Source organism: Rhamphochromis sp. 'chilingali' (assembly GCF_963969265.1).
Source record: "Rhamphochromis sp. 'chilingali' genome assembly, chromosome: 21".
Classification (NCBI taxonomy): Eukaryota; Metazoa; Chordata; class Actinopteri; order Cichliformes; family Cichlidae; genus Rhamphochromis; species Rhamphochromis sp. 'chilingali'.
Window position 1 is genome coordinate 8,236,517 of NC_137949.1, and position 26,271 is coordinate 8,262,787.

At 40.6% G+C, this 26,271-nt stretch overlaps 1 protein-coding gene and 1 long non-coding RNA gene across 3 annotated transcripts in view; one reads left to right on the plus strand and one right to left on the minus strand.

Moving 5' to 3' along the window:
* The window catches only part of atrn (attractin), a 137,006-nt gene that overhangs the window by 48,124 nt on the left and 62,611 nt on the right, over positions 1 to 26,271 (plus strand). For both annotated transcript variants that reach the window (XM_080870971.1, XM_080870972.1), the window contains exons 17-24: positions 1,605 to 1,793; positions 3,464 to 3,709; positions 4,247 to 4,384; positions 6,880 to 6,973; positions 8,572 to 8,624; positions 11,352 to 11,446; positions 12,665 to 12,743; positions 13,322 to 13,479. In XM_080870971.1, the coding sequence (XP_080727097.1) occupies positions 1,605 to 1,793; positions 3,464 to 3,709; positions 4,247 to 4,384; positions 6,880 to 6,973; positions 8,572 to 8,624; positions 11,352 to 11,446; positions 12,665 to 12,743; positions 13,322 to 13,479 (1,052 nt within the window). The remainder of the gene's footprint in view (positions 1 to 1,604; positions 1,794 to 3,463; positions 3,710 to 4,246; positions 4,385 to 6,879; positions 6,974 to 8,571; positions 8,625 to 11,351; positions 11,447 to 12,664; positions 12,744 to 13,321; positions 13,480 to 26,271) is intronic.
* Positions 20,640 to 24,572, minus strand: LOC308389782. The gene is made up of 3 exons (XR_013970332.1): positions 24,416 to 24,572; positions 23,674 to 23,762; positions 20,640 to 23,481 (listed from the first exon to the last, which is right to left on the minus strand). It is a non-coding gene; the product is annotated as an uncharacterized lncRNA (long non-coding RNA).

The window sequence follows — 26,271 nt, forward strand, 5'->3', positions numbered from 1 at the left end:
TGATCTGACATCATGAGTAGTGCACAGGTGTACCTCAGACTGCCCACAACAAAAGGCCACCCTGGAATGTGCAGTTTTTTGCGCTATTGGGGGTCTGGGGACCCAGAACCGGTCAGTATCTGGTGTGACCACCATTTGCCTCATGCAGTGCAACACATCGTCGCATGGAGTCTATCAGATTGTCAATTGTGGCCTGTGGAATGTTGGTCCACTCCACTTCAATGGCTGTGCGAGGTTGTTGGATATTCGTGGGAACTGGTACACGCTGTCGTATACGCCGGTCAAGCACATCCCGAACATGCTCAATGGGTGACATGTCCGGTGAGTATGCTGGCCATGCAAGAACTGGGACATTCTCAGCTGCCATCTGCCCTGAACAATGTGAACCATGATTCATCCGTGAAGCGCACACCTCTCCAACGTGCCAGACGCCATCGAATGTGAGCATTTGCCCACACAAGTCTGTTACGGCGACGAGCTGGAGTCAGGTCAAGACCCCGATGAGGACGACGGGCATGCAGTTGAGCGTCCCTGAGACGGTTTCTGACAGTTTGTGCAGAAATTGTTTGGTTGTGCAAACCAATTGTTCCAGCAGCTGTCTGGGTGGCTGGTCTCAGACGATCTTGGAGGTGAACCTGCTGGATGTGGAGGTCCTGGGCTGGTGTGGTTACACGAGGTCTGCGGTTGTGAGGCCGGTTGGATGTGCTGCCATATTCTCTGAAACGCCTGTGGAGACGGCTTATGGTTGAGAAATGAACATTCAATGCACGGGCGACAGATCTGGTTGACATTCCTGCTGTCAGCATGCCAATTGCACGCTCCCTCATTGCTTGTGGCATCTGTGGCATTTTGCTGTGAGACAAAACTGCACATTCCAGGGTGGCCTTTTGTTGTGGGCAGTCTGAGGTACACCTGTGCACTACTCATGATGTCAGATCAGCATCCTGATGTGGCACACCTGTGAGGTGGGATGGATTATCTCAATATAGCAGATGTGCCCACTACCACACATTTGGACTGATTTGTGACCACTGTTTGGGAGGGATGGTTATATTGTGTATCTGGAATGAATTTTAGGTCTCTACGTCCATCCCATGGGGAATGGGAGCAAAAACAAAAGTGTTGCGTTTATATTTTTGTTCAGTGTATTTTAAAGTCTTTTAATGCACATGTATTTTTACATAACAGAAAAAAGAAGTTGCATGCATGAGTAATGCCATGTCTAAGAACTAGCTGAAGAGAAAGGGTTTTTTTCCTCTGTAACCTTTCTGTCCGTTCTTGTTGAGGCTGCACAAGTAGATTGTCATGCCTGATGCTCATTTTTGTTGCAGATGCCTCATGTCTGCCTGATGAGGCTGTCATTAGGCTGATACTGGGTACACAAAAGGCAGATGGAGGCCTAAATGGATTTGTGAATAGCTATGAGGCTCATTATACCTCTTGCTGTAACAATGACACCTTTTAAAATTCACTTGTGTTCATTTCTCACCCTTTAAAATGAGCTTAAGAGACTTATAGCTGCTGCTTTATAATGCCCTGGAGTTCAGCAGAGGCTGATGTCCCACAGAGGCATCTGTGCTAAAAGAGTTTGTTGCATTTTACAGCCAACCACAGTGCCAAGCAGTGCCGGACACCCTGCGCCATGAGAACCACCTGCAGCGAATGCACCAGCAGCAGCAGCTCAGAGTGCATGTGGTGCAGCAACATGAAGCAGTGCGTCGACTCCAACGCCTATGTAGCCTCCTTCCCCTTTGGCCAGTGTATGGAGTGGTACACCATGAACACTTGTCCACGTAAGAGATCATTTTCCCGTTATTGCAATTCGATTTCATTTCATCTGCCTACATGTTATAAAAGTATAGCTCCTCAATAGTTTCACTGTTCCTCCCTTTTTTGCCCAAGGACTTCTGGCAAGCAGTTTTGGCCTGAGGGTCATTTCATGACCAAACAATCAAGATGAGAAACCAACTAACCACATTAAAGTGGGATTGAGGCTAAAACCAAGTTTTAAAACCTTTAGCCGTTTAATGTAGCCCTTCACAGTTTAAATTCTTAATCTCCTTTTAGTAATACTTTATTTAACAGAGTTATTTCTTAGAATGAAATATGTAATGAATTGAATTTCAAGGGGAGTAAAGGAGTTTCATTTAATTGCTCCACTTAATGACTAATTTAATCCCATTGATTGCACGTAAAATGTTTACTTTTAAGAGTTGCCAGCTCATGCCGGCTGCCCAGTCATTCTCCTACTTTGAACAAATTGCAGCTGCTGCCATAGCAAAAACACTCTAGAAGAAGAGCCCGACACTTGAAACCGTTGCAGCATTTCATTTAAAGCTCTGAAGCTGCAAGCAGCTACATGTATAACTACCAGCCCTTCAGTCACGATTCATTAGTTGCAATTTAAGAAACGAGGAAAACCCGGCGAAAAATAAAGCATAAATCTGAAATCTGTGTATGTAGTACTGTAGCTGCAGTTAATATACTCAATCATTCAAGCATATGCTGCTCTGGAGATCTTCACCAAATTTACAAAAAAGGCTTGTTGATTATTGGTCTGTAGAGTAGAGCAACTTTGGACTGCTAAATGGGGGGGTTAACCTCCATTTAGCTGAACAAATAAAATTGTAGCCCTCCACTGAATGGCGATGGGGATCGATAATCTGGTTTGATAGTTTGAAACCTGGTACTTTTTGGATTTCGTCTTTGCAGCAGAGAACAATTTTCTTTTATGAAACCTAGCAGGTGAATCAAGTTATTATAGCCATCGATGGATGAACTGCTCATGGGGCGAGAGATGGAAATTAAAGGCACACATTCATGTGCCATGTTGACTGATGATGATTACATGTTAAATGGTTATCCAGCTTATAGATAGCTTTTGAAACTCTCTTCCTTTCCAAATTAAGTGGAAATTAAGCCAGATTTTTTTTTTTTTTTTTGAATAGAACACACATTCAGTTTTTCTGAAGAAACTGTTTGACATTTTTTGACAACCACATTCTTGCCGGGCTATAGATGTGAAGATCAATCCAGCTGTCCACTTTGAAGCTAAAAGCAAAGAGGCTAGCTTTGATTAAAAGAGTGAAATCCGGTGAAACCAGCTGGCACGACCCTGCTAAAGGTCGAGAGCTAACATGATGTAACCTGTAATGTGTGAGGAGATTATATTATAGCCATTTCCCTCCAGTTCCAGTGTCTTAGCTTTATTTTAAGCTAACTCAAAAATGATCACGCTATCGCTTGCTGCTACTGACTAGTGTTTTATTCTCATATAAGCACAATTTTCTGAGTACCGGTATGTCGAGAATTCAGAGCTCTGATTGTTGAAATACTGATGGCTTTGTTTGTACCTTCCAACACAGAATCATTTTTAAAAGCCGTTTTTATTTTTTACAGTCAAAGAATTCAGAAATATAAATACCTTTTTAATCACCTGGTGCTGCGTTGTGTTTCACTTCAGCGGAGAACTGTTCTGGATACAGAACGTGCGGGCAGTGTCTGGATCAGCCGGGCTGCGGTTGGTGCACTGACCCCAGTAACACGGGCAAAGGTCAGTGCATCGAGGGTTCCTACCGCGGGCCCTTCCAGACCTCTGTCCCGGCCCCTTCCACCCTTCCTGGTCTGCCCGCCAATCCTCAGCCAGCCCTCAACGCCAGCATGTGCCCGAGCGAATCAAAGTACAACTGGTCCTTCATTCACTGCCCAGGTAGGAACGTAATCTAAGATATTAGTTATGTGACATTAAATGACATTCATGCAAATTAATTTCACACACACATGTTGTGGGGATTACAAAAATGGTTGTCTGTTAAATCTGCGTTGTAACAAAAACCTAAATGTGAATTTATCAGACAATAGGCATCCAAAGAAAGTATGTGTTTATGTTGCATTTTGGGAAAATGTGTTTCTGTATTGTCACTTTGGTTTATAATTGTTCCTCATTATGTGGTACAGACAGGCGGACTTGCATTTGAAGGAATTACTCACTTAGCTTAATAACTATAGTGATCTTCTCATCTAAAATGATTGAAATGCTGCTTTAAAGAGACTTCTGGCTGCTCTGATGCCTCTTATGACACACTCGAGCACTGGACAACAAACAGCGTTTTGTTTTTTTACATAAATTTACATAAATTTCTCTGCTCAGAATAATTACTCATTCCTTCATGTTCTGTCTTTATCGTACCCCCCTCTCGTCTCGGGGTGTGATGTTTATGCAGTATGTTTGTTTACTCTTTTGCAGCTTGTCAGTGTAATGGTCACAGCCAGTGTGTCAACGAAAGCATCTGTGAGAAGTGCGAGGACCTGACAACCGGCCGACACTGCGAGAGCTGCATCTCCGGCTTCTACGGAGATCCGACTAACGGGGGCAGCTGCCAGCGTGAGTATCCGTGGGCCGTTCGGCACGACGCTAAATCAGCCAGTCGGTATTTCGGCACGAGGCTTCATTTAACTTGTCAGTATTTTACAGTCCATTTTTATGTCAGCCATTTCCTGATTCCTCGCTGCACCGTAAAGCCTTCCCAGGGATATTAAAGATTTACTCCTTTACAGCTAATGCTGACAGTCAGTCAGTCGGACAACAAATCAATTGTCTATTCCTTCGACAGGTTAATTTAGATTACAGGTATATTACAGCCACAGTGTATGTTGTGTGATTTTTACTTTTTATGCCTCCCTCTGGTATGTACATATATTTATTAAGTTCTGCGTCTGTGACAGTCAATCAATAACCTGTCCTGTCTCCATTCAGCATCGCTATCTTGTCAGCGTGCCCCCTCGGGGACATTAAAGGCATGCTTTACTTCACAGCTAATTGGTTTGACTCAAGAGGCATTATGTGGACAAGTAAAAAGTACACAGTCAGTGCCTCAAAATGGAGATTATTATCAAATAATCAAGATGACACGTGTGACTAAATGATGATAAATCATAAGGTGGCTCTTTTCTTCCAAGTCCCCCACTGTTAGCAGACTTGTATGTATTTCACAGCTGTTTCTACCAAAGGGGTGAGTCATTTTAAGAATGATAAATGAGGATGAATTAATATAAAGGATGATGCGCATTAATGTTTGTGCAGGCACCTTAAAATGGGTCTTTTAAAAATCACCAAGCCTAATAGACATTTCACACGTGTTCACATACAAGACGGTTCTCTCTTGGGAGATGGAAAGTTGTTCTTCTCCTGGAGAGTGCTGCCTCGTTGCGATGTGATGGGCCAGATTGCCATGACTGCTGGTGTGCCCGTGTAGTTAACATAGTTTCAGAGGATGAGGCCTTTTTTTTGAGTCTCTAGGTGCAGCGGCCTCATGGGAATCTTTGAGCTTTTCAGTTAGATTTCAAATCCTGGACTCACGTGCTTCGTACACCTTCCGAACACAATCCGATGATAGTGGTGGGAAAACCCGTTGCGTAGCCACCGTTGCAAATTATTGGCCACAAGCTAGCTTAAAAAGATGTAAGAATTAGATGTTAAGCTTTAAACAGCATGGGGAAGCTGAGAGGTGGTGCTGTGCAATGCTTTATTTTTTAAAGCACAGATGTTAGAGTTGCACATACATGTATGTTCATGTATGGCTTCACCACCTTACTTTGGTGTATGGCAGACCAAGGGTCACATAAAATAAATTCAAAAAACTGTCAGTAATTCTGGCCTCTGGCTCTAATGCAAGTACTGTTTGGACAACAACACATAAAGCAAAATCTATACTTCCTGGTGCAAAACAGTCTAAAGGTAAAAACTATATCCTGAATCTTTGCTGATTCCCATCCATTTGTCCAGGTTTGACCTGTAAAGGGCCTGTTCTGGCTCGTGGGACACATGTTTGACAACCCGGGTTTAAATGAACTAAATAATGTGCTGGATGCTGTTTGTGCAGAATATTTTTATATGCACTGACAGTAATGATTCATCTGGAATGATTGTTATCAGAGATACGTTAAACATTCAGTCATATTGTAAAAAAAATCAACTGTAGAACTCATAACTGTGTTTAATAGATGAAATAAGAGCTTTTTCACTTGCGCAATATTATGAGAACTCAAAGGTGTGTAGCCTTAAGAAAAGCACTTCTCTGTGATATTAATCTGGTTCAGTTTGCCAGTAAGCTTGAAGACTGGACACTAGAGCAATGGAAAAGATCATGCAGTCATTTGTATTATTGTAGTGTCTTTGCCTTGCAATATAAAGCTCCTTGAGGTGACTGTTGTGATTTAGCAATATATAAATTGAATTGAATTAAATTGACCTTTTCCATAGTGGTTTGTACATCAGGGTAAGAAGTGAAGCCGATGAGGTGAAGCACCCCTCATGCCTCATGCTCACAGCCTGTGGGGACGGTGTTATTATGCAGGGTCAGCTGGACCACCCGGATATACTGCACGATGGATTCTTTTTTTTTTCATCCAAGATATCACGGACATATTCCAAGATGACAATGTCAGAATTCATCATCCTCACATTGTTTGGTTCAGAGAGCATGAGACATTGTCACACATGGATTAGCCAGCACAGAGCGCAGACTTTAACCCCACTGAGAATCTTTGGGATGTACATGAGAAGACTTAATGCAGCAGAGGCGGTCCAATGAAATATTAGCGGCGGACTTTGAATCCTCATCCTGACCACCAAGCTGGAAGTGACAAGATAAAAAACAGAGCTTCACTATTATCACGCAGGGCAAAATGATTTAATACAGGAAGAGGCCATTAATGGAGTCTGTAGGTCTTATAGGTTATGAATGTGCTGAATCAAGTTAATCAGTCATTAGATTATTTATATATGTGTAATATATTCACTCTACTGTGCAAGTCTTGTGTGTGGTTGCTGCAATGATAAGTAAAATAATTTATTTATCTATTTATTTATTTTTTCAGCCTGCAAGTGCAATGGCCACGCAAGCATGTGCAACCCTAACAATGGCAAGTGCTTCTGTACCACCAAGGGCATCAAAGGAGACAGATGCCACCTGTGAGTTTCACATTTCATGATGCTCGCCTGTCTCTCTGTCCTCTTTTTCACTCATGCGATGTCTAAAGTCTTTACTGTAATATTTTGCACCCCTAGAATTCAGATTGCTTGTGGGGTACCGTAGACTTTATTTTCTAGTTTGTCTCTGTGCAGCAGATCCATTATGTGTTACACCCAGAGAATCTGACAGCACAGTAGTGGTACCGGTCTATAGAAAACCCTCAAATAGCCTTTTTTAACTTTTTCTAGGATTTTTTTCTTGAAGATGGTCCTTTGTGATAGTACGGGCTTGTAGTTCAGCACTTTGGGGATCAAAGCTGGTAACTGGTCAATCACAGGCATCAAGGCTTCTGCAATCTGTGTACCGTGAAAACAACATTCAGTGACGAGTAAAAGTGTGAATTCCTTTTAATGATTTAGTCAACTTCTCCAAAAATTAACAGCATACATGTATTTGTCAGTTGTTGAGCTAACCCAAGAACGAGCCTGTCAAACCACCAGCAGATTGAGAAATGGGTTTCCAGTAATCAACAACCTTTATGTGCAAAATTGCTGAACCACATGAACTTCAGTGGGTTTTTTTCCTCCCCTGAAATGTTATTTTCCAGACCTGTAAAGCCACATGTTGAGATTTCAAAATGAGAAACTCTAACCATGGCACAGCGCAGCAGCAGCTGTTCATTAGCGCTTGCAGCTATATTTTTAGTACTTGTCTTAACCTAGAGCTGGGCGATAGAACGATAACGATATGTATCGCGATATAACTTTTACTCGATAGAGAAATTAAGCTATCGCGATAGACCTCGCCGCTCTTGTCCTCTTTAAAAAAAAAAAAAAAAAAAAAAAAGGTCAGCCGATCCAAATGAAGTAGCGCAGAGCCGAACCAATCACAGCCGCAGCGTCACGTCGCGTGACTTGTTACGTACAGCACAAGTGCCAAGCCGCACGTGTGTTTGTTTGGGAAGCAGCCAGCGGGTAATGGAGGAAATGAGTGTGCCGACTAGAAAAATCAACCGAGCGTGACTGAAGAGAAAACAGATGATGATACAGACTGAAAAAGTCTCATGTTCCTTAAGTACATCTACCCTGTTGAACTTATTATGGGAAATAAATATTTAAATAAAAACAAGCTGCTGATTATTTCACATTTTACTTGTGAGCAACGGCACATTTAAATCTTACAAATATAGTTATTTGGCTTATATCGTGATAGATATCGTTATCGCCTGAAATGAAAAAAACATATCGTGATATGAAAAAATCTCATATCGCCCAGCTCTATCTTAACCCTGGACTTCATTATCAGAAGGTTTTCCAAAATCCATTTAAAAAGTTGAGATAAGGTTTCACAAATGATTGGTCATCAGTATGAAAATGAGGCCTTTTTTTCGCCTTATTAAATTTCTTTAAAGATTTCGTAGGCACACGTTTCCTGTGAATTCCCATCACGCTCACTCGGTCTCCTTTTAATCTTTTTTTTTTTATTCTTTTACACTGTGGTGTTACTTCCTGGCTGAAGGTTAACACTTCTCTTCCCTCTTTCCTTTCTTTCTGACTTTTCTACCATCCCTGTTCATCTTTCCCTCTCCTCTCTTCAGGTGTGAAGTCGAGAACCGCTACCAAGGCAACCCCCTCAAAGGAACATGCTATTGTAAGTGGAATTACAATTACTAACGTCAGTAAAGGGGTTTGTGTGTGCGTGCGTGTGCGGTGTCACATTAAGAGAGCACTATGAGGTCTGAATCTCTTCCTTGTTCATGTCAGTGGCAAGACAGCAACACGGCTCCTAAATCAAAGCAGTTTGATGTTTAAAAAATAACATCCAGAGCCAGAGCTGCTCTTTTAACCCTTTAAAACCGGTCAGAGCGGGCACGCTCCGTTTTGCGTAACTATTTTTAAATCCCGGTAGCACTGCGAGCACGTGAGCTAGCGCAATAATTTTTTTTGCATATGAAACCGGAGGAGTTGTACTTACATCTTATGCCATCAGCTTGTCCTCGATCGGTTTCCTTCCACATATAGCTTTGCCAAAAACTGCATAAAAAGCGCTTGCAGGAACAAAAACATAATATTCCAGAAACTCGCTTTGCCGATCCGATCAGCTGTTCGTAACACTTCCTACGTCCATCAGCGTGAACTATCGCATGTCCGCCATGACCTGCCCGAAACCGGAAGTGACGTCATTTTCGCGGAAATGTAGTTTTTTACCATCAAGGCCTCATGAGCTTATACTGATGTTTTTAAAAGTTATGTTTGACTTTATGACTTTCTGTGTCGTTTCTGGGATGCTTAGGACTCAAATTGCACTGCTGGAAATAGTTTATTTTGATGCATATGCTGCTTTTTTGCAAATTTGCATTATAATATTTATTTTCGTTTTTCCTGCAGTGTATAAAAATTGGTGTATTTCAAAAATAAAACTATGAAGACACTCGAAATAAATTTCCTGTGGTGGGAAACTAGTTTGTGCAACTTTTTTGTATTTACAGTTTTGAGCCTCTTAAATTTCTCTAACTAGAAATATATGTTAAAAAACAAAAACGATTTTCAATTTTTTTGAAGTTTATTGCACTTTTTTGCAATTTATGTAATTACTATGCACTTAATGCATGCATATTATTAAAATTTAGGCTGTAATGGTTGTATTGATGTATAGCAACTTGAAATGCTCCAAAAAATGGCACTACAACATGTAAAAATATAATATAAGCTCTGGCGGACTTGGTTCTATGGTAGGTCTTAAAGGGTTAAACAAGTCGCAGGTGGAAAGAATTGAAAGTGAGACGCAGATGAAATTGCCAAAAAAAATGCATGTAAGCTTATAAAGGACCGTCTTGCTCTTTTTGCACCTGTGATAAGTCATTTTGCAGACAGATTGCAGTACAGCGGTCCTGCCATTTTTAATCTCATTATCTGATGATTATGGAGGCTAAAGTGATGTCACGTTTGTCTAATCATCAGTACTTTCTAACCCAAACAAGCTATAAATCATGTTGGACTGTATAGTGTTAAATTTTCACACTGATGGAGGAACTAGGTCATCCATTGTGCTGCTTTTTAAAAAAAAAAATAAATAAATAAAAAAAAAAAAAAGTATTTGTTTTTATTACCCTGTATTCTGCTAAGGTGTGAAAATGTTTCTAAGGCATAAATGAGCAGGAACATTAAGTGTTATCCATATTTACCCTGAATTAATTGGATAGTTTGTTAAAAATCAATCAACTGTAAATTCATTCCTCATCAGATTATTAATCTATAATGGAATTTAACAGCTAGTGTTCAGACACAGCTTATTTTTGGTAGCAGCTGTTGCTATTTGTGGTTGTAGCAAACGCCCCCGTCATCCAAACACACTGCAACTTTAATAAAGAAGTCGGGCAGTAATTTGTAATTGGGAATTTTCAATCAGCCTGTGAGCCACGGTGATCTGATTTTCTGCTTCGCACAATATGAGTCTACGTCCCCACTGTGTTCGTTCGGTTACCTTGCTGGGAGCTTAGAGGCGTGCTGCCAGTCACTGCCAGCTCACCGTGGCTGCTCCTTCTTGTCCCATTACTCCCTGTAATATTTCAAAACGACCTGCTGTCAAAAAAATGCCAGCAGGGACTGTTGTTTTGTATGTGCGTTGGTGGGGAACAGTAGTGGCAAGCGCTCGGTTCCTGACACAAGCTGCATTTCCTGTTACTACCTAATAATAAAAATAAACTCATGTCTGCCGGTTACATTCCTTTTAATGTGAAGTTGAAGCAGTTGGGAATGTTTTCTGTACATTAGACGTTAATTACATTAGTGTTTTTTAATGACAGCACCATGTACTATTATTCAAATATCTATAAAGCTTTTGATCAGTGTTACCCTTGCTGTATGGAGAGGAAACAAACTAACAAATAAAACCCTCCAATTTTTCCAAGTACGTGATCCAGCTGTTTAAATTGATTTTTGACTGAAGTTGAACTTTTTTGTTGAACTTTTTGTTGAGGTGGGATTATTTTATGTTTACTTATTTTCGAGATTTGGCCCCATCTAAATCGCTCTTATCCAGATTATTTGAGTGGAACTGTAACTGCAGAATAACCCCTGGCGTCTGAATGCATCCGTCTCCCGTGTTTTGTTGCGCTGTCCTGAAAGTGACCTTCAGCTGTAATTTACCGCTAGCTGACACGCTGTCATGTAACCCATCCTCTGTCCTGACCTTCATCACAGAGCACGCTCCAAAATCCTCAGGTCTCGAATCAAATGTTTGAAACGGGGAAAGAATGGGAGTAATTTTCTGAAACCATGTTCTTGTGTGACTTTCAAACTAGACTGAGTTGTTCTTCTGCTTCTTTTTGTAATCCCCACCACATTCCTCCCACGCTGGCTCACTGGCTTCAAACAGACACGCTCCTCATCGACTACCAGTTCACCTTCAGCCTGTCGCAGGAAGACGACCGCTACTACACGGCCATCAACTTTGTGGCCACACCTGAGGAGGTATGTGTCTAACAGTGAGCACCCCACCGCCACAGCAGCTGTCACTTCTGTGAGGATTAGAAAGTTTACAGTTGTTGTCGAACAAATAGGCTCACTTCTTTGTCATTTTAGGGATAACTTAGATGGTAGTTCAGTAGTTTACATGCACACCGATTGTACTGGACAGGCAGGAAGCACGGTGACGCCAAAACTAACTTCAAAATAAAATAAGAATCAGTATTTAATAATCACTCAACAAACTGAGTCGACTGGTTTACTATGTTCCCTGCAGGAAAGTTTCCTCGCTGATAAGCTGGTGATCAGAGCGAAGAGTAATGTGGCCACTCATCAGAGAGTCAGTCACACAGATGTTTTTAAATTGAAACATAAGCATCTGATTAAATGTTCCAGATGGTATTTTTCCCCTGACAAAGCTTCTACTAAAGATTTACAAATACACAATCGGCTACAGGGGAAGCTCAACTCTTACAGCAAATCACAACATATTTCGATATATATTTAGCAAATCCAGGAAACTTGTGGTGAAGTTGAATTTTTAGCTGTTTGAGTTGTTCCGCAGTTATTTAGTAAATCAGAAACCAAAAGATCGTTTACAAAATATAGAATTGAGCAGACGATTTCAAAGTCAAGACAAAGCGATGATAACATCTGTGACGCACATGTGTAACAATAAATAGTGAAGACATCTGGATTTCTCGCCGTCTAGCTTCAGCCGGCTTCGCTGAAGCTGTTGAAATGTTAATTGTTGCCTTTTTTTTCTTTAATAAATGATTGATTCATGAACGCCGGCTTTCAGTTAGTGAGTAAACATCAATTACATCTCAGCTTACATCTGTTTGACATTATTTGAGCTTCACTTACAGTGAATGTGATACATACAGTGTTCAGCTGCGGTGCTTATTCAAACATTTGATTTGTTAATTCGGCCTCCCATTAGCTCTGCAAATTTGCTCTGGTCTGCAATACAGTAAGTGCTTGTGCAGCTACAAAGTGATACCGGAGGAGTGAACAAAGTCGCTGCTCTGCAGTTACAGTAAAACGTAAGGGCTTTCCTGGTCTGTGTGCTACGAGCAGTTTGTTTTTCGTTTACTCTGGTGGTTGCAGTAAAAAACGGACTCGCCCATCTTCACTGAATTGCGGTTCGACCACTATGGGGCACGTGGGGGAAATGACACCAGTAAACTGATGATGATGACTTGTCCGTGTTTCTGTCCTCAGCCAAACCGAGATCTAGACATGTTCATAAATGCCTCCAAGAACTTCAATCTGAATGTAACCTGGGCCACCAGCTTCACCGGTAAGTCTCAACAAAGCCCCTTATTAGTGCTGCTCAACGAATTAGTCAATGAGCTAATGATTGGCCAGTGATTGAAATGTGCACTCAAGTGTTTAAATTAAGGCTTAAAATGATAAATATTACTGATTTTCTCAGACAAAGAAAGTGAAGATGACTGGTTTTATATTCATGTAATAACAAGTTAATGACAAGGTTTTGTTTTGTTTTTTGTCACCATGTTCACAGCTGTTTAAAAATGATATGAAAAGTCACCTGTCTTTCCATTGTAGTAGTTTCTGCACCAGGAGATTTACAAATGTGAAGTAATGCAGATATTTCACATTTGTTGTGTCAATAAAATTCCACCAGACACTGGAGCAGAAATGAGAAATTCTCCTTTTCTTTTTGTCTTGTCTTGTTTTTTCTTTTTTTTTTTTTAAATAATTTCCTCCATCATCTATAACTTTTGTATGATTTGACATTTTTGTCCTGTCTTCCCTTTCCCCTTTCTTCTCCTCTTTTCTTTATCATCCTGTTATTTCTATTTTCTGTATTCCTATTTTCTCCCTCCATCTCTGTCCCTTTTTTGTGTCACCCAGCGGGCACCCAGGCCGGAGAGGAGATCCCCATCGTCTCTCGGAGCAACATTAAAGAGTTCAAAGAAAGCTTTTCCAATGAGAACTTTGATTTCCGAAACAGCCCCAACATTACTTTCTTCGTCTACGTCAGTAACTTCACGTGGCCCATCAAGATCCAAGTAAGCAACTCGTACGCTTAACGATAACTGATCCGTTTTTGTTACCATACATATTTGTAAAGCAGGGAGGTAAAGACAGGCTCACTACAGATTAATGCAATACTAAAATTCTGTTCAATTTGTAACTCTATATTTATGATACAGCTCCACTGTGAGCAATACATTTACATAAAAACTGACATGTATTGATGACTCAAATGCCAAAGAAGCGTGATCGATTGTCAGTTTATGGAGTGCTCTTATCTGGGCACATTTACTTCTGCCAGACAGAGTAAGTCATTCATGTGACATCTAAGAATCAGCATTCATTCACTGGTTTGATGAAAGTGAAAAGAATGTTAGATATGAATTTAAAAGTGTTAAAATGAGAAGCTTGGTGTATGACAAAGTGTGGGAAGTAGAATTAATGATGGCCGGAAACCTTAAACGTGACAGGTAGAGAAGGTTGCTTTGTTTCTGTGTCACATATATGAAAAAGGGGACGAGTTTACCAAATGTAGCTTTAAGTCAAATTCACTGGTATTTTGCAAATATAATAATAAACGTGAATTTGCTGTGCAATTGTGTAACTTTATTAGCAGCGTCCTCCTGAAATGCGCCAACAACATCGAAAGTAACATCCTCCTCTCTACCCCTTAACGCTCTTTTGGTCGCTATGGTAACGTGTGAATATTTCTTTCAAAATAAGACACAACTGCAATATGAGTTAACCAAGTTAACGATAAAACCCCAGAAACCATAAATTTCACACCTGAGCCTAAACTCTCGTGGCCCAGTGCTAAATGACTCGGCCCGGGGGTTGGGGACCGCTGACGTAGCGGATCAATACAGGGCGTCCATGACCCTGTTGGGGACACTCCCATAGGGCTTAAATCCAGGGCTCTCCACCTGTTGCTCTTAGAACTGAAGAAGCTTCTCGGATAAGAGGTGAAACGTCTTTAAGACACTTAAATAAGTCCAGAGGCTTTTCTTTCCAAGCTCCTTAGACAACTCTGAGATAAGCAGTATCCGCAATGCTAAAACAACATACAAACATGACACTTTAAAAGCCAAAGACACCTTTATAGAGTTGTAATTTATGTGTTAGCTGTGTGTTGTAGTGGTTACTGCAGTTTTGTTTTTTTTTACTTTTAGAACAATTATCTATGTCAATTTGAAATTTCCTCTGTCACCAGGACAGAGGACAGTTTGCTGACTTTGTTCCAGGCCTCTGAATTATTAAAATTAAACCAGCTTGGTTTGACTGTACAGACAAAACAGCAGTGGTGTTTAATTTTTGCTCGTTTTTGTTATTGTGCAGCATGTAATGGAGCTGTGTTGTTTTTTTCAGAAAGTAAGCCTTTTCTTTTCACCTGAAATGAGTTCTTATTGGCTTTATTGCTGACATAGTTAGCAAAATGGTAATCAATACAACACTTTACGTCTCAGTACTCAGCGGCTTTGATTCAAGTAACACTGTAACACAGACTCGGCCCTGATTAAAATGCAGCTGTACTCAGTTGCCTTATGCTTAACGACTGTGTTGTGTTTGAAACGCCTGGTATAAACTCCTGCATCAATACAACCTGTTGGTGTAATAAATGAATGTTCTGCCAGGACTGCGCGCTGCTGGAGGGGGAGAGTCACTCTGGGCCTGGCTTCCTGTGCCCGACTGTGTGCCTCTCCAAACAGTTCTGGGAATGATTTTCGGTGGTTGCCCCCCTTGCAAGCTTCTTCCCCCACCTCTCGCCCTCCTCCTGTAGGGGAGGAAAAAAATAAAATCCTGCCTCCATCTACCATATCCTGCCTTGTGAGGGCTTTTAGTTTAGAACACCCAAACTGCTGCCAACCAGCCTCAGGAGGTGCAGCTCCACAGCAGAGCAGAGAGCTTAGCTGACTTAGCTCCCCCCACACCCCACTCGGCCTCTTTTAGGTCCACCTCACCTTCTGCCTTCCTGGGTGGGATCATGTAGAAGATCACCCCTATTTTGAAACTAAAACACAGGTCTGTTGCTATGTTTTTTGGGTTTCTTGCCCCCTACTTTGCACTCGTGGAGTTTTATCTTCGTCAGCGAGGTAACAATTTCTGTTTGGGTTTTTTTTGTTGTTTTTTTTTTAAACCACTTCTTCTGACTAATAGTTCTTGATTTTTCCTTTGCCTTTTCTCGCTCTCCTCGCATTCAGCGGTCTGCTGCAGTGTGACACTTGGATACGTGAGCGCGCTTGTGTGTGGAACCGTAGGCGGCAGGTCCTCTGGTGTTGGCAGGCAGAGATCGGCATGCTGGAAAATGGTTCATAAACAGCAACTTAGAAAGAGCAAGGGCAAAGTGGAATGTTAAGTTGAAACACATGCTGCATTCAGAGTGCGCGAAGCTAAGCTCTCTCTCTGAGCTATACAGGGCTCTCTGTCTTTCTCTTGCTCCCTCTCTTCACACGCCACCTCAAGGTTGCTTCTGTTTGCTTTCACAGGGTTGGAAGTGGCGCTCGAACAGCAGGCGCATCATTTTGAAGGGAATTTGTTTTTTGCTCGTTTTACCTTCGCTCCACTTTGTCCGAACACACGGTTGAGTTCAAGCTTTTTGGAATTATTACACATTTCTTCACATCAGATCAAAAACTTCTAAAAGCCCTGAATTGGATTACAGGACACACCCCGTTGTAATTAGTCTCATTTACCAAATGAGATCTTTCCCAGTGGTCGGAGTGAATTCCGTGATGAGTTCATCAACCGTCGAGCTGCTCGGATCATCAAAGCAGAATCAATTGCAGGGAGATTAGTAAGCCCGGAGTTCTCACACACCTCTTTTCTCCCTTTTTTCCTGATGAAGAATAGATCAGATTTTAATGATGTTTGTAATGAAACACAAATCCCAGACTAATTACATTAAAGACCTGTGATCTCCTGTTCCGTGCCTTAGTGAACATGTCATGATATGGTAGAGATTACAACGGCCTGCAATTTAATACCCCGCCGTGGAGTAGCAGCATCTGTAGCTATCAGCTGACTGCTGCTCTGCATATCTGTACGGACCCGTGTAGCGTTTATCTGGGCCATGCCTCGCTGCCTGGTGGGTGTGTCTTGATAGTGATCGCAGAGAGGTTGGAAAACAGAAGCAGTGGTTTTTGCAGTGACTGATACAACATAAAATTACTGTATAAAAACTAAAGGAAAATGAAAACTTAAAAAGGTACCATGCACATTAATATAGTGGTTATATATGAAAGTATTCTACCTTTAAAAAAATCTACATGTTTAACACCTTAATCTGAGATGCACTAAGATAACAGGAGTAAGTACTTTCCTTAGGAATACCACTTACAGAAATTGATAATTGCGTCACCTTGCAGTAATTGCATAACTCATTTCTAGTTTGTAAAGCAGGTAATTTAGTCTTAATTTAGATTTAAAGACTAATCGTTAGATTCTTTCTTCCTTTTTAAGTTCCTCCTGGCGTGATCGGAGGTGTGGCTCTGTGTTTCTCTTTAAAATATGCCCAATGTTTTTGAACATATTCCTGTTCAGCTCAGAAGCTTTACTTCTTTTTAAAATCTGTCATTTTGGCAGCATGCTGGAGATTATCGTGCCAAATGTTCATGTGACTTGGAGTCATCTTTTAGGCTTTTTACTTTTTTAGCTTTCCCTTTTTTTAAATCACATTGTTGTTGCCTCGACTTTCCATTTTGGTGTGTGTTTGTCAGTTTAGTCATTCTAAAGGATCGTGCTTGTTCATAAAATGGCAGTACTCCTTTGTTTTGGCTCAGAAACATTTTAAAACATTTGACACTGAAGTAAGTTTGCACAGATTTTACTTACGGATTTTGTTGTTTACTGTACATTTGAAAATCAGCCAGCTACTCATCATTTTCCAGCTAATCTAACTTGCTCAGTACAGTAAAGTAAAACTGTTTACTGACCTTTGAGGCTTCACTTTGACTGTGCTGTTTTGAGAAAAATGTAAATTTTTCTGCAGTGTATGGCTGCAGTGACAGAGCTGCCATGCTGAGGTTTAGCAGGTATAGTGTTGTTTTGTTGATGACTGTTCTTTTTGTGGTGTTGTTTTTGCCCCTGTATCAGGATTAAATCAGTCTGAGTTTGATGGGAGTATTATTACTTCTCCAAGTATTTGGTCACAAACACAAAGCGCTGGACTCTTGATTGTTCCTCAGAAGATGTCAGATTCATTAGATGGTTAAGTCATTTCACACCAAAAAACAGAAAGAGAGAAAACCCTCCAGTACTGTTACAGCAAAAGTCCAGAGTTCACCAACATCATCATACATCATTTGTATACACCAGGGTTGTCAAACATAAGGCCCTGGGGCCAGAATCGGCCCAGCAAAGACTCCAATGTGGCCCACTTTGACCCCCATCTTTGGAAAATGTGACAACACCTATTGCCATTCATACTACACCAAATTAAGTAATAGATGAACAACAGTTAAAACTAGAGATGGACCGATCCGAAATTACGTATCTGTATCGGTCCGATACTGACCTAAATTACTGGATCGGATATCGGAGAGAAATAAAAAATGTAATCAGATCCATTAAATATCACAAAAGCACCTCACAAAACTTGCGACATGGCGTAACTCTGCTCATAACCGTAGCACGTCGGAGCAGTATGCATCACGTGATAGAGCGGCTGTGGCGTGCAAGACTGTCAGCGGTCTGGAGCCTCGCTACCAAACCGGCATCTAACAACAGCTTGATAATCTGTTGTTAGAATTTATTTAATTTTACTTTGTACACCAGGATCTTTTTCTCTGTTGAAGAAAGATGTTGAATCTATTTAATTATTCTTGAAAAATAATTGATTTCTGTGCATTTTTTTTTCCCCCACCCTGCATCAAATTAAAGTTGATTACGTCGATTAAGCATCATGAGGTGGAGGGTGGTTTCCCCCCCCCCCCCCCCCCCCCCTGGGAGTTTGCAACCCTATTAGTTAGGTTGCTTAATATTTCTGCTAAGTACTCTTTAAAATACCAGAATAGGGAGGATAGACTAGGTTTAAGTTTATTAGATTGAACTATGAGATAGTTTGGGTGCAGTGTATTTTTTGCACACAGGTATAACAGAATAGCTTTAGTGTTGTTGTTTATTTAAACTTGAGTATGAACTTATACTAAATGCAGCAAGATATTAAAAATGCCATCTCTAGTTAAAACACAGTGAAAAAACAGGAACTTTCTTATCTCCTGTCAATTTCTGTCTTTGAGGAGTTTTTGGTGAATTAATGTAAATTACTCTCCTGTGTTTGTAATTTCTACCATAAACTTTTCTGCAATTTTCTACATTTATTATTTGTGTTGATAGATTTTTCATTTACTACACAACATTCGTGTAAGTTTGACGATCTGATCGACCGCTTGTCACAATCAGCTGGTTTGTTTTCAGATGTCGTTCACAGCAGCACGATAGAATCCAAAGTTCTACACAGTCCAGCACATTTAAAATGACTTTCCTCTCAGACCCCTTCCTTTATAGCAGAACCTGTTGAGCAGGCATCCCTCGCAATGATAACGACACTTTCCTTCAAAACTCCAATATACTTCAAGCAGCTGTCAGAATCCATTAAGGCAGAATATTTCCAATCCTAATGCCCGGCGGCAGGCTGACAGACCCTGCTGTGAGATCCTTTACAACCCCTAAAGAATTCACCCTCTGCTGGGCACATAACTAGAGCGTCGCCCAGGCCGCCTGCTGCCACCTTCAGCCTGCCTGTCACTGACAGAGAACCGCACATTGCTGACACTTGAGATTAGCCGCTACAATAACTGTTATCGCACATCTTCCCAGTGCCACAGCCTCCTCACACTGTTCAAAATTGAGTCGAAGCACTAATGGCACGGAGTTATGTCGCTGCTTTTTCTTGTGCTGGACAAATTGGCGTTGTTTTTGATGGGGTGGGGGCAGAGAATTATGAATCTCTAATCAACGAAAAAGAAAAAAAATGCGACGGCTTTGTTAGGACGTTGTCATAAGGCATGCTGGGTTTCAGTGCCCCGACCGACAGGGCTTCTTTGATAATTCTATGCTTCGCTCTTTAAAGAATTCCTGCAATTCGCAGGTTCATAAGCTCTCCGGTGCGTTTTCTCTCAGCCTTTCACTTTTACCCCCACTTTACATTCATGAGGACGAGGAAGTAAAATATTTCCTCCAAACATTTTTCTCTTAATTGCAAATAACCTAATTGGCTTCTTTAAAAATGGAATAATTTCCTGAAATGCCTCCGCAGGGTTTTTATTGAAGATGCATGGATGAATTTTAAGCCTAAGAGTTTGACAATGCTGCATTGTGTAATGTCAAAATCACATATATTACACTGCAGTAAGTTAAACATAGTCTTGTACTTTTAGTTAAAATGAGGCGTTCATGTGTCCTGCCAAAGATTGGCAAACATTTTAATGAACAGACAAACAGCATATTCAAACATTTGGTCTCTTAGTTTGGAATCAGAACGATGCCACCTTGAAACGAAACCGAAAAAAATATTGAAACCGAAAATAAATGAACTGAAAAATCTTGTATTGAAACCGAAAAAAAAAAATGATAGTGAAAAACAATTCTTCGCTTACAATTTTTTTTTTTTTTTTTTTTTCCAGTTTCAATCTGCTGGCACGGTTTTGGCGTCCAGGGGCGCGCTGGGGGGGGGGATTCCGGCCCGCATGTATTTGCACACATTATAGAGGCCACTAGTGCTGACCATTGACTGTAGAACAGTCAATGGTGCTGACCAAGCTGCCATCTTTCTCTCTTCCCGTCTTTCAATGGCTGCTTCAATTTCAGCTTTACCCTCCAAACCAGTGGCGGAGCGGGGGGGTGGCTTACTGGGCTTAAGCCCGGGTTGTTTTTTCAGAAGCCCGGGGTCTTTTGGAGTGTAATTTTTTCATAGTTAGATGCCTGGCTGACAACTGTATAAAACAAAAAACTACACACAATATTCGAAGCACATAGTGCACACTGTGGGAATTTACGACTGTGCGTAAATCCCCCCTAATATTGGTATGATCCGAGCTCAGACACTAAGCGGGGCAGCTGCTGCCTGCGCGCTGTTAGAGAAACTGAGCCAGGCAGACAGAGGAGAACTGAAGTTCGACCAGGTACCAAAGCAAATCATTCGTACTGTACAAATAATGTAAATATGACGGTGTATCACAAAAGATTGATGTTAAACTGATCACTTGACCCATATTACGTTACTTTATTCTTCAAGTGAATCAACAAATGGCGAAATGAAAAGCGGAACAACAACAATGCTGTTTCTTTAGAGAGTCTTAGCTTACATGTGTGTTTATTTCATATTTTCAGTTGTTTCCCTCCACGGCTAAATAAATCTGTTTCAGTAATGCACTGATATACAAGAATGGACATAAGGAGCTTTCAAAGAAAAAACTCTGGAAGTATTTTATATATTATGCTTTGTACCTTGTTCAGTATATTTCTATGCAAAACAAGAGGAATTTCAATACACAGCAGTATATTCACAGTTTAAACCAGATATTTACATACACTTTATGGAAAACACAAGAACATTTTTTTTACTGTACAACATCAATTTAGAGTAAACTTGTTTTGTTTTAGATAAATAAATATTGAAATATCTTTTGAATTAGTTAAATGTCAGATAAAGAGAGACAGAGCTTCTAATTTTATCACTTTGATCAAATGTAGGAGTACATATACACTCAGTTTATTGTTAATTAATAAGAAAACTCCAGACGATTCCATTCTGAGCTTAAGAAGCTTCTGATAGGTTAGTAGAGTCCATGCGAGTAAACTGGTGGCACAGCTGTGGATGCATATAAGGCAAAACACAGAGCCTGTTTCTTTGACATGGGAAAATCAAGAGATGTCAACCAAAACACCAGGAAAAGAACTGTGGAGCTCCATAAGTGTGGCTCAAGTTTGAATACAATTTGGTGCCATTTACAATTAAGAAATACAGACAGTTTCTCTCTTTACTCTTAAAGTTAACAAATGTTTTTTATATTTATCAATCTAAAAAAAATAAACATTTAGTCTGATTTGATGTTACAATTAAAAAAGTGTTTTTATCTGAAGAGTACATAAATATCTGGTTTCAACTATATATTTGATGATTGTCAGCACAAAGAGGGAGAGAGAGGAACAGAGAGGGAGAGAGAGAATGAGGACAGAACAGAGATGAACAAGAGCAGGTGAGACACACATGTTAGTCAAATGGTTGTTTACCAAAAGTATCACCGTATCATAGGTACTCGTTTCTTTTTAGGTTTGTTATTTTTCAAGTTATATATTTATTAAGTTTTGCAGGCTTGTTTGAACAACAAGGCTAAATAATTATATAAACTTTTCTCAATCTAAATAGTGGACTTTAGTAGAATTAAAAAAATAAGTGTAGTGCAGCTCTATGATGATTTTTAGTGCTACTATCATCTAGTTTTGATTCTGGTTCTGTCTTGGTTAAATCCTAAGTAGTCCTGACTTTGAACTGTTGTAGTCCTGTTTTAATTCTGGATCAGTTCTGGGTCTGGTTGAATTGGAGTTTAGTCCTCGTGTCTTGATGCAGCCCTGATTTAGTTCTGCCTTGCTGCTTAATTAAAAAACTAGTTTAAAGTGTCCTGCATATGATATATATTTTTCCCTATATGAAGTCATTCTTTTTTGAACAAAACTCAAAACAGAGCAAATTAATCTTTCAGTCATTTCTACAAACCGCAAGTAAGTAATCATTTTTTGTCGTTTTTCCTTGCTGTCCCACTGGACTGGACATTAGTTTAGGTTTTTTTTTTTTGCTACATCTGGTGAACTTGTGGTAAAATGCTGGTGTTAGCCTATTCGTCGTAGCAAGCTAGCCTGAAGCTAATATCTGCTAAATTTAGGGACACCCGTGTCTCTTTAGGAGTTGGAGGCCGGTGTTTTAGGAGCGGCACAAGATCTCATCAACAGGCAGTGTTGGGCAGTAACGTAATACATGCAGCAGCGTTACGTATTTAAAATACAAAATATGAGTAAATGTATCCGTTACAGTTACCGTTCAATAGGTGATATTGAGAATACAGTTAGTTTGTTGAAATAAATGGATTACATGGCGGTATTTTCCTGTTTCATATGTTAGGCTATGGTCTCTCTATTTTTGGTAATTCCAATGATTTAATATGAAGGCAACAGGCAGAGTGTTAAAGGCATTGCCCTAAACAATGTAGCCTCAGGCCTCAGTGTAGTCCGTGCTGCAGGGAGAATGGACTGCCATACCCGTGATGTGTCTGTGAGTGAGGAGGAAGGAAAAGTACGAGCTGTCACGGAGCAGAAACGGGAGCTGGAAGCATGTAAATATAATAATAACTACTGCAGCCAAAAAGAGTGCCTGACGAGCCCAGCTGTAAGTAAGTTGTTAAGACTCGACTGTGTTCGTGTTTTCCTCTGAAACAATAAGTCCCGCTGGAGCAGCCTTTCAACGCCTCTCTCTGTCTCTAGCTAGCAAAGTCGACCCAGACAACAAAGTAAAGCTAGTTTTCAGCTACGAGCCCGACACGAACCCGACGTATTAGCCAGAGGTCCCTTTACTACGGTTCGGAGCCGCTGACCTGTTTTATATACACGCGGAATAGTTTTCTACACGAGATCGTTGCAAAAAGTGCAGCCTTACCTAATGTCCACCTACTGTTACTCATTTATATTAAGATTTTAACATCTAGTTGGTATTGGTATGGCGAGTAGCCTTCAGTAATAGTAATAAATCACACAGCAATAGTACATTCATGTAGTTATAAAGTATTCAGAATACATTACTTCTATAATCTTTGGTGGAATACATTTTAAAATTAACCTTCCCAACACTGGGGTGATTAATCCTTTTGACTTTTTGTCTTTAACTTTATCAATAAAACAGCTGCAGCTTTCACTGACAGCACGTGTGGTACTTTAACCTTTGTACTGTTTTCTTCAGTTAATTTTGGAGTTACTACAAAGATTGAAGATATAGGATGATCTGTCTGCTGTCACTGGGTGGTGCTGAGGTCTGAATCTGAGGACGGCTCCTGTAATCACAAACAGAACAGAATCATTACAAACTGAAATATAAAGTTTATCTCTCAAATCTGAAATAGAGCTGATCCTTCTGTCCTCACACACTCGGGATCTGAAGTTGTTCAGTCTACAGTTGACAGCTGTTTATTTTTATTTGTTTTAAAGGCCTTATATACTAACACATTTTCTAATATTATGTTTACCTTTGAGTTGTTGATGCTTTATAAATGGACATCTGCAAAGATGAGATGATGGAGCAGGTTTCAGTTCTGGTTCAGTCTGCTGCTGCATCCTGGTCACAACATACGGAGGTGTTATCAGCAGTGAACAAGAAATATTAATGCTTCAAATTATTTGTCCTAAAGGATGCAAGCTGTACAGAGTACTGCACATGTGACTTTGTGAACATAACTCATTAAAAATAATTCGGACAGTTTTTTAACCTGAATATTTGTAACAAACTCAGTAAAAAAAAAAAAAAGCAAAAATAATCAGAGGAAAAAATGTAACATTTTAACTTAAACTGACAAGCGGAAGTAGTTTGGTTTCAGTACATAAGTATCGGGCTTTGCTCTTTAATCCGTAGCTATTGACTAATGTGGGGTTACTGAAGTGCCAGGTTTTTAAAAGTTGGCGTTAATGTCCTTCCACATGTGGAAAGCGACAGAAAACATGCTGCTGTTTCCACATATTTAATAATCAGCTCTGCACAGGAGCAGAAGCAGAGTCCAGCCTGTTGCTCTTACAGTATAATAAAAGTACAGTAACCGTGGTTAGTCACTGAGCAGCCCGGTGCGTTTCTCTTGATTTCTTTAGTCAGGGTAAATTCATTCACCTGCACGGGTTAGCTAAACGAACTATACAAAACACGTTTCCCCGACAGCTAGCTAGGTAGCTAGCTAAGGACCTAAATTACGGATTAGTTTACAAACACATTTAACTTACCAAAAATAATGCGGTGGGGCCTCAGGTCCTCCTGTCCGGTAGTCCAATTTACTGAAGAACACCTCAGGCTGTCACTTTGAAATACTCGGTAATGTAAACGCTGGACCTCTCTGCATCTGCCATTCCCGAACAGACACGTGCATGTTTGTCCGTGACCGCAGCCGCGTCGTCAGTGTTTTCTCCAGTCATTGGTCAGCATTATAATATATGCAAATACATGCGGGTCGGAATCCCCGCCCCCCTCCCAGCGCGCCCCCGGACGCCAAAACAGTGCCAGCAGAGTGAAACTGAAAAAAAAAAATTGTAAGCGTATAAAACAAAAAAATTAGTTTCAATTAATTGTTTTTCACTATCAATTTCTTTTCGGTTTCAATACAAGATTTTTCAGTACATTTATTTCAGTTACAATTTTTTTTTTTTTCCGGTTTCGTTTCAAGGTGGCATCGTTCTGATTCCACATCTTAAAGCATCCATAGTTATTTAATCCCTAAAAGTAACTAGACAGAATTACACTAAGTATGAATAGCTGGAAGTAATCAGCCTGTATAGAACTTTTTGTAGGTTGAATAGTTGTACCCCAAATCAAACATTACCACCCACGTGCCAATCGCATGTACGGTTCTAGAGATATGAAGGAAATGGGTGATAACGAGGGAAACTTTAGCTCATAACCTCGTCAGGAAGGTTGCAGGATGCTAAGTGCAGGAGTACAGGGTGTTTCCGCAGGGTCCCAAGTTAATAGATATGTGACAAGACCCACTTTGAGAGAGGTTTTTTTTTTTTTTTGTCAGTCCCGAGTCAACCTACCGTACTTTGGGGGAGTGCATTTCAGGTCATTCTGAGTCAGCTTGTATAACTTTCCTGGGTAGGTTTTGTGAAATCCAGACGGGGCTTGGAGTGGTTATGGTTTGGGAAAAGATGCTGGTAGGGGTCCGGTCTATTGACTGATAATGGTTTGAAATGAAGGGGGACTGGTGATGCACAGGAAAAAGAAGACATTTGTTGTAGAAAGCGTACATTACTTGTTGATGGCTCACAGTCAGTGGCCTATTTGTACCTGGATAAACATCAAATCACTGATTTTTAAAGCATTAGTGGCACATATTGTCCATTATAGTACTCTGTGGTTAATTCCTAAACTGCTCCAGTGTTGGTCGCCTATCCCGATCTGTGCTGATGTCATCGTTTTAAAACTTTTCCCTGACTATACTGGTACCCTGAACTTATCTTCAGTGTTCAACAGTCTGGAGCAAAATGATTACACTGAGGAATCTGTGCTCAACAGTAATCAACGGCAACACATTAGCAATCCAGATGGCGCTGACTCCACAAGTAAATTAGACCCCAGGCCGATCCCACAGCACCCCACACCCCCTGTCACCTCACTGTAAAGCCCGGTGCCTTTGGCCTGGTTGAGGTCTGGTGTAAAGACACTGTAGATATTTTTGCAATCTGACCTGTCTGTTTTTTTTTTCCCCCCACCTATTGCATATTCATGGACTAATCTGAGTATGACAGGTGGTTTGTGTTGGGTTTTTTTTTTGTTTGTTTTTTTGTTTTTGTTTATATATATATATATATATATTTACCCTCCGAGGAATGCTATGCTGCACCAGCTTTTCATACAAATTATAAGCAGTGAGGAGTTTTGGTTCAAGTTCCCACATAACAGAAACATGGCAGCAGCTACATTACCTCTGGTTTGCCAGATAGAGGCAGTGTTGTGTTGTTGTAGGAACAGGTGGATGTAAGGCATTTTGCTTGGGGGTGGGGGGTGGGGGGGTGGAGTTGTAGGCGTAAGAAGAGGAGGGGGCATTGGGGAGTTGGTACCTCACTGCCAATGTTACCCCTGGCAA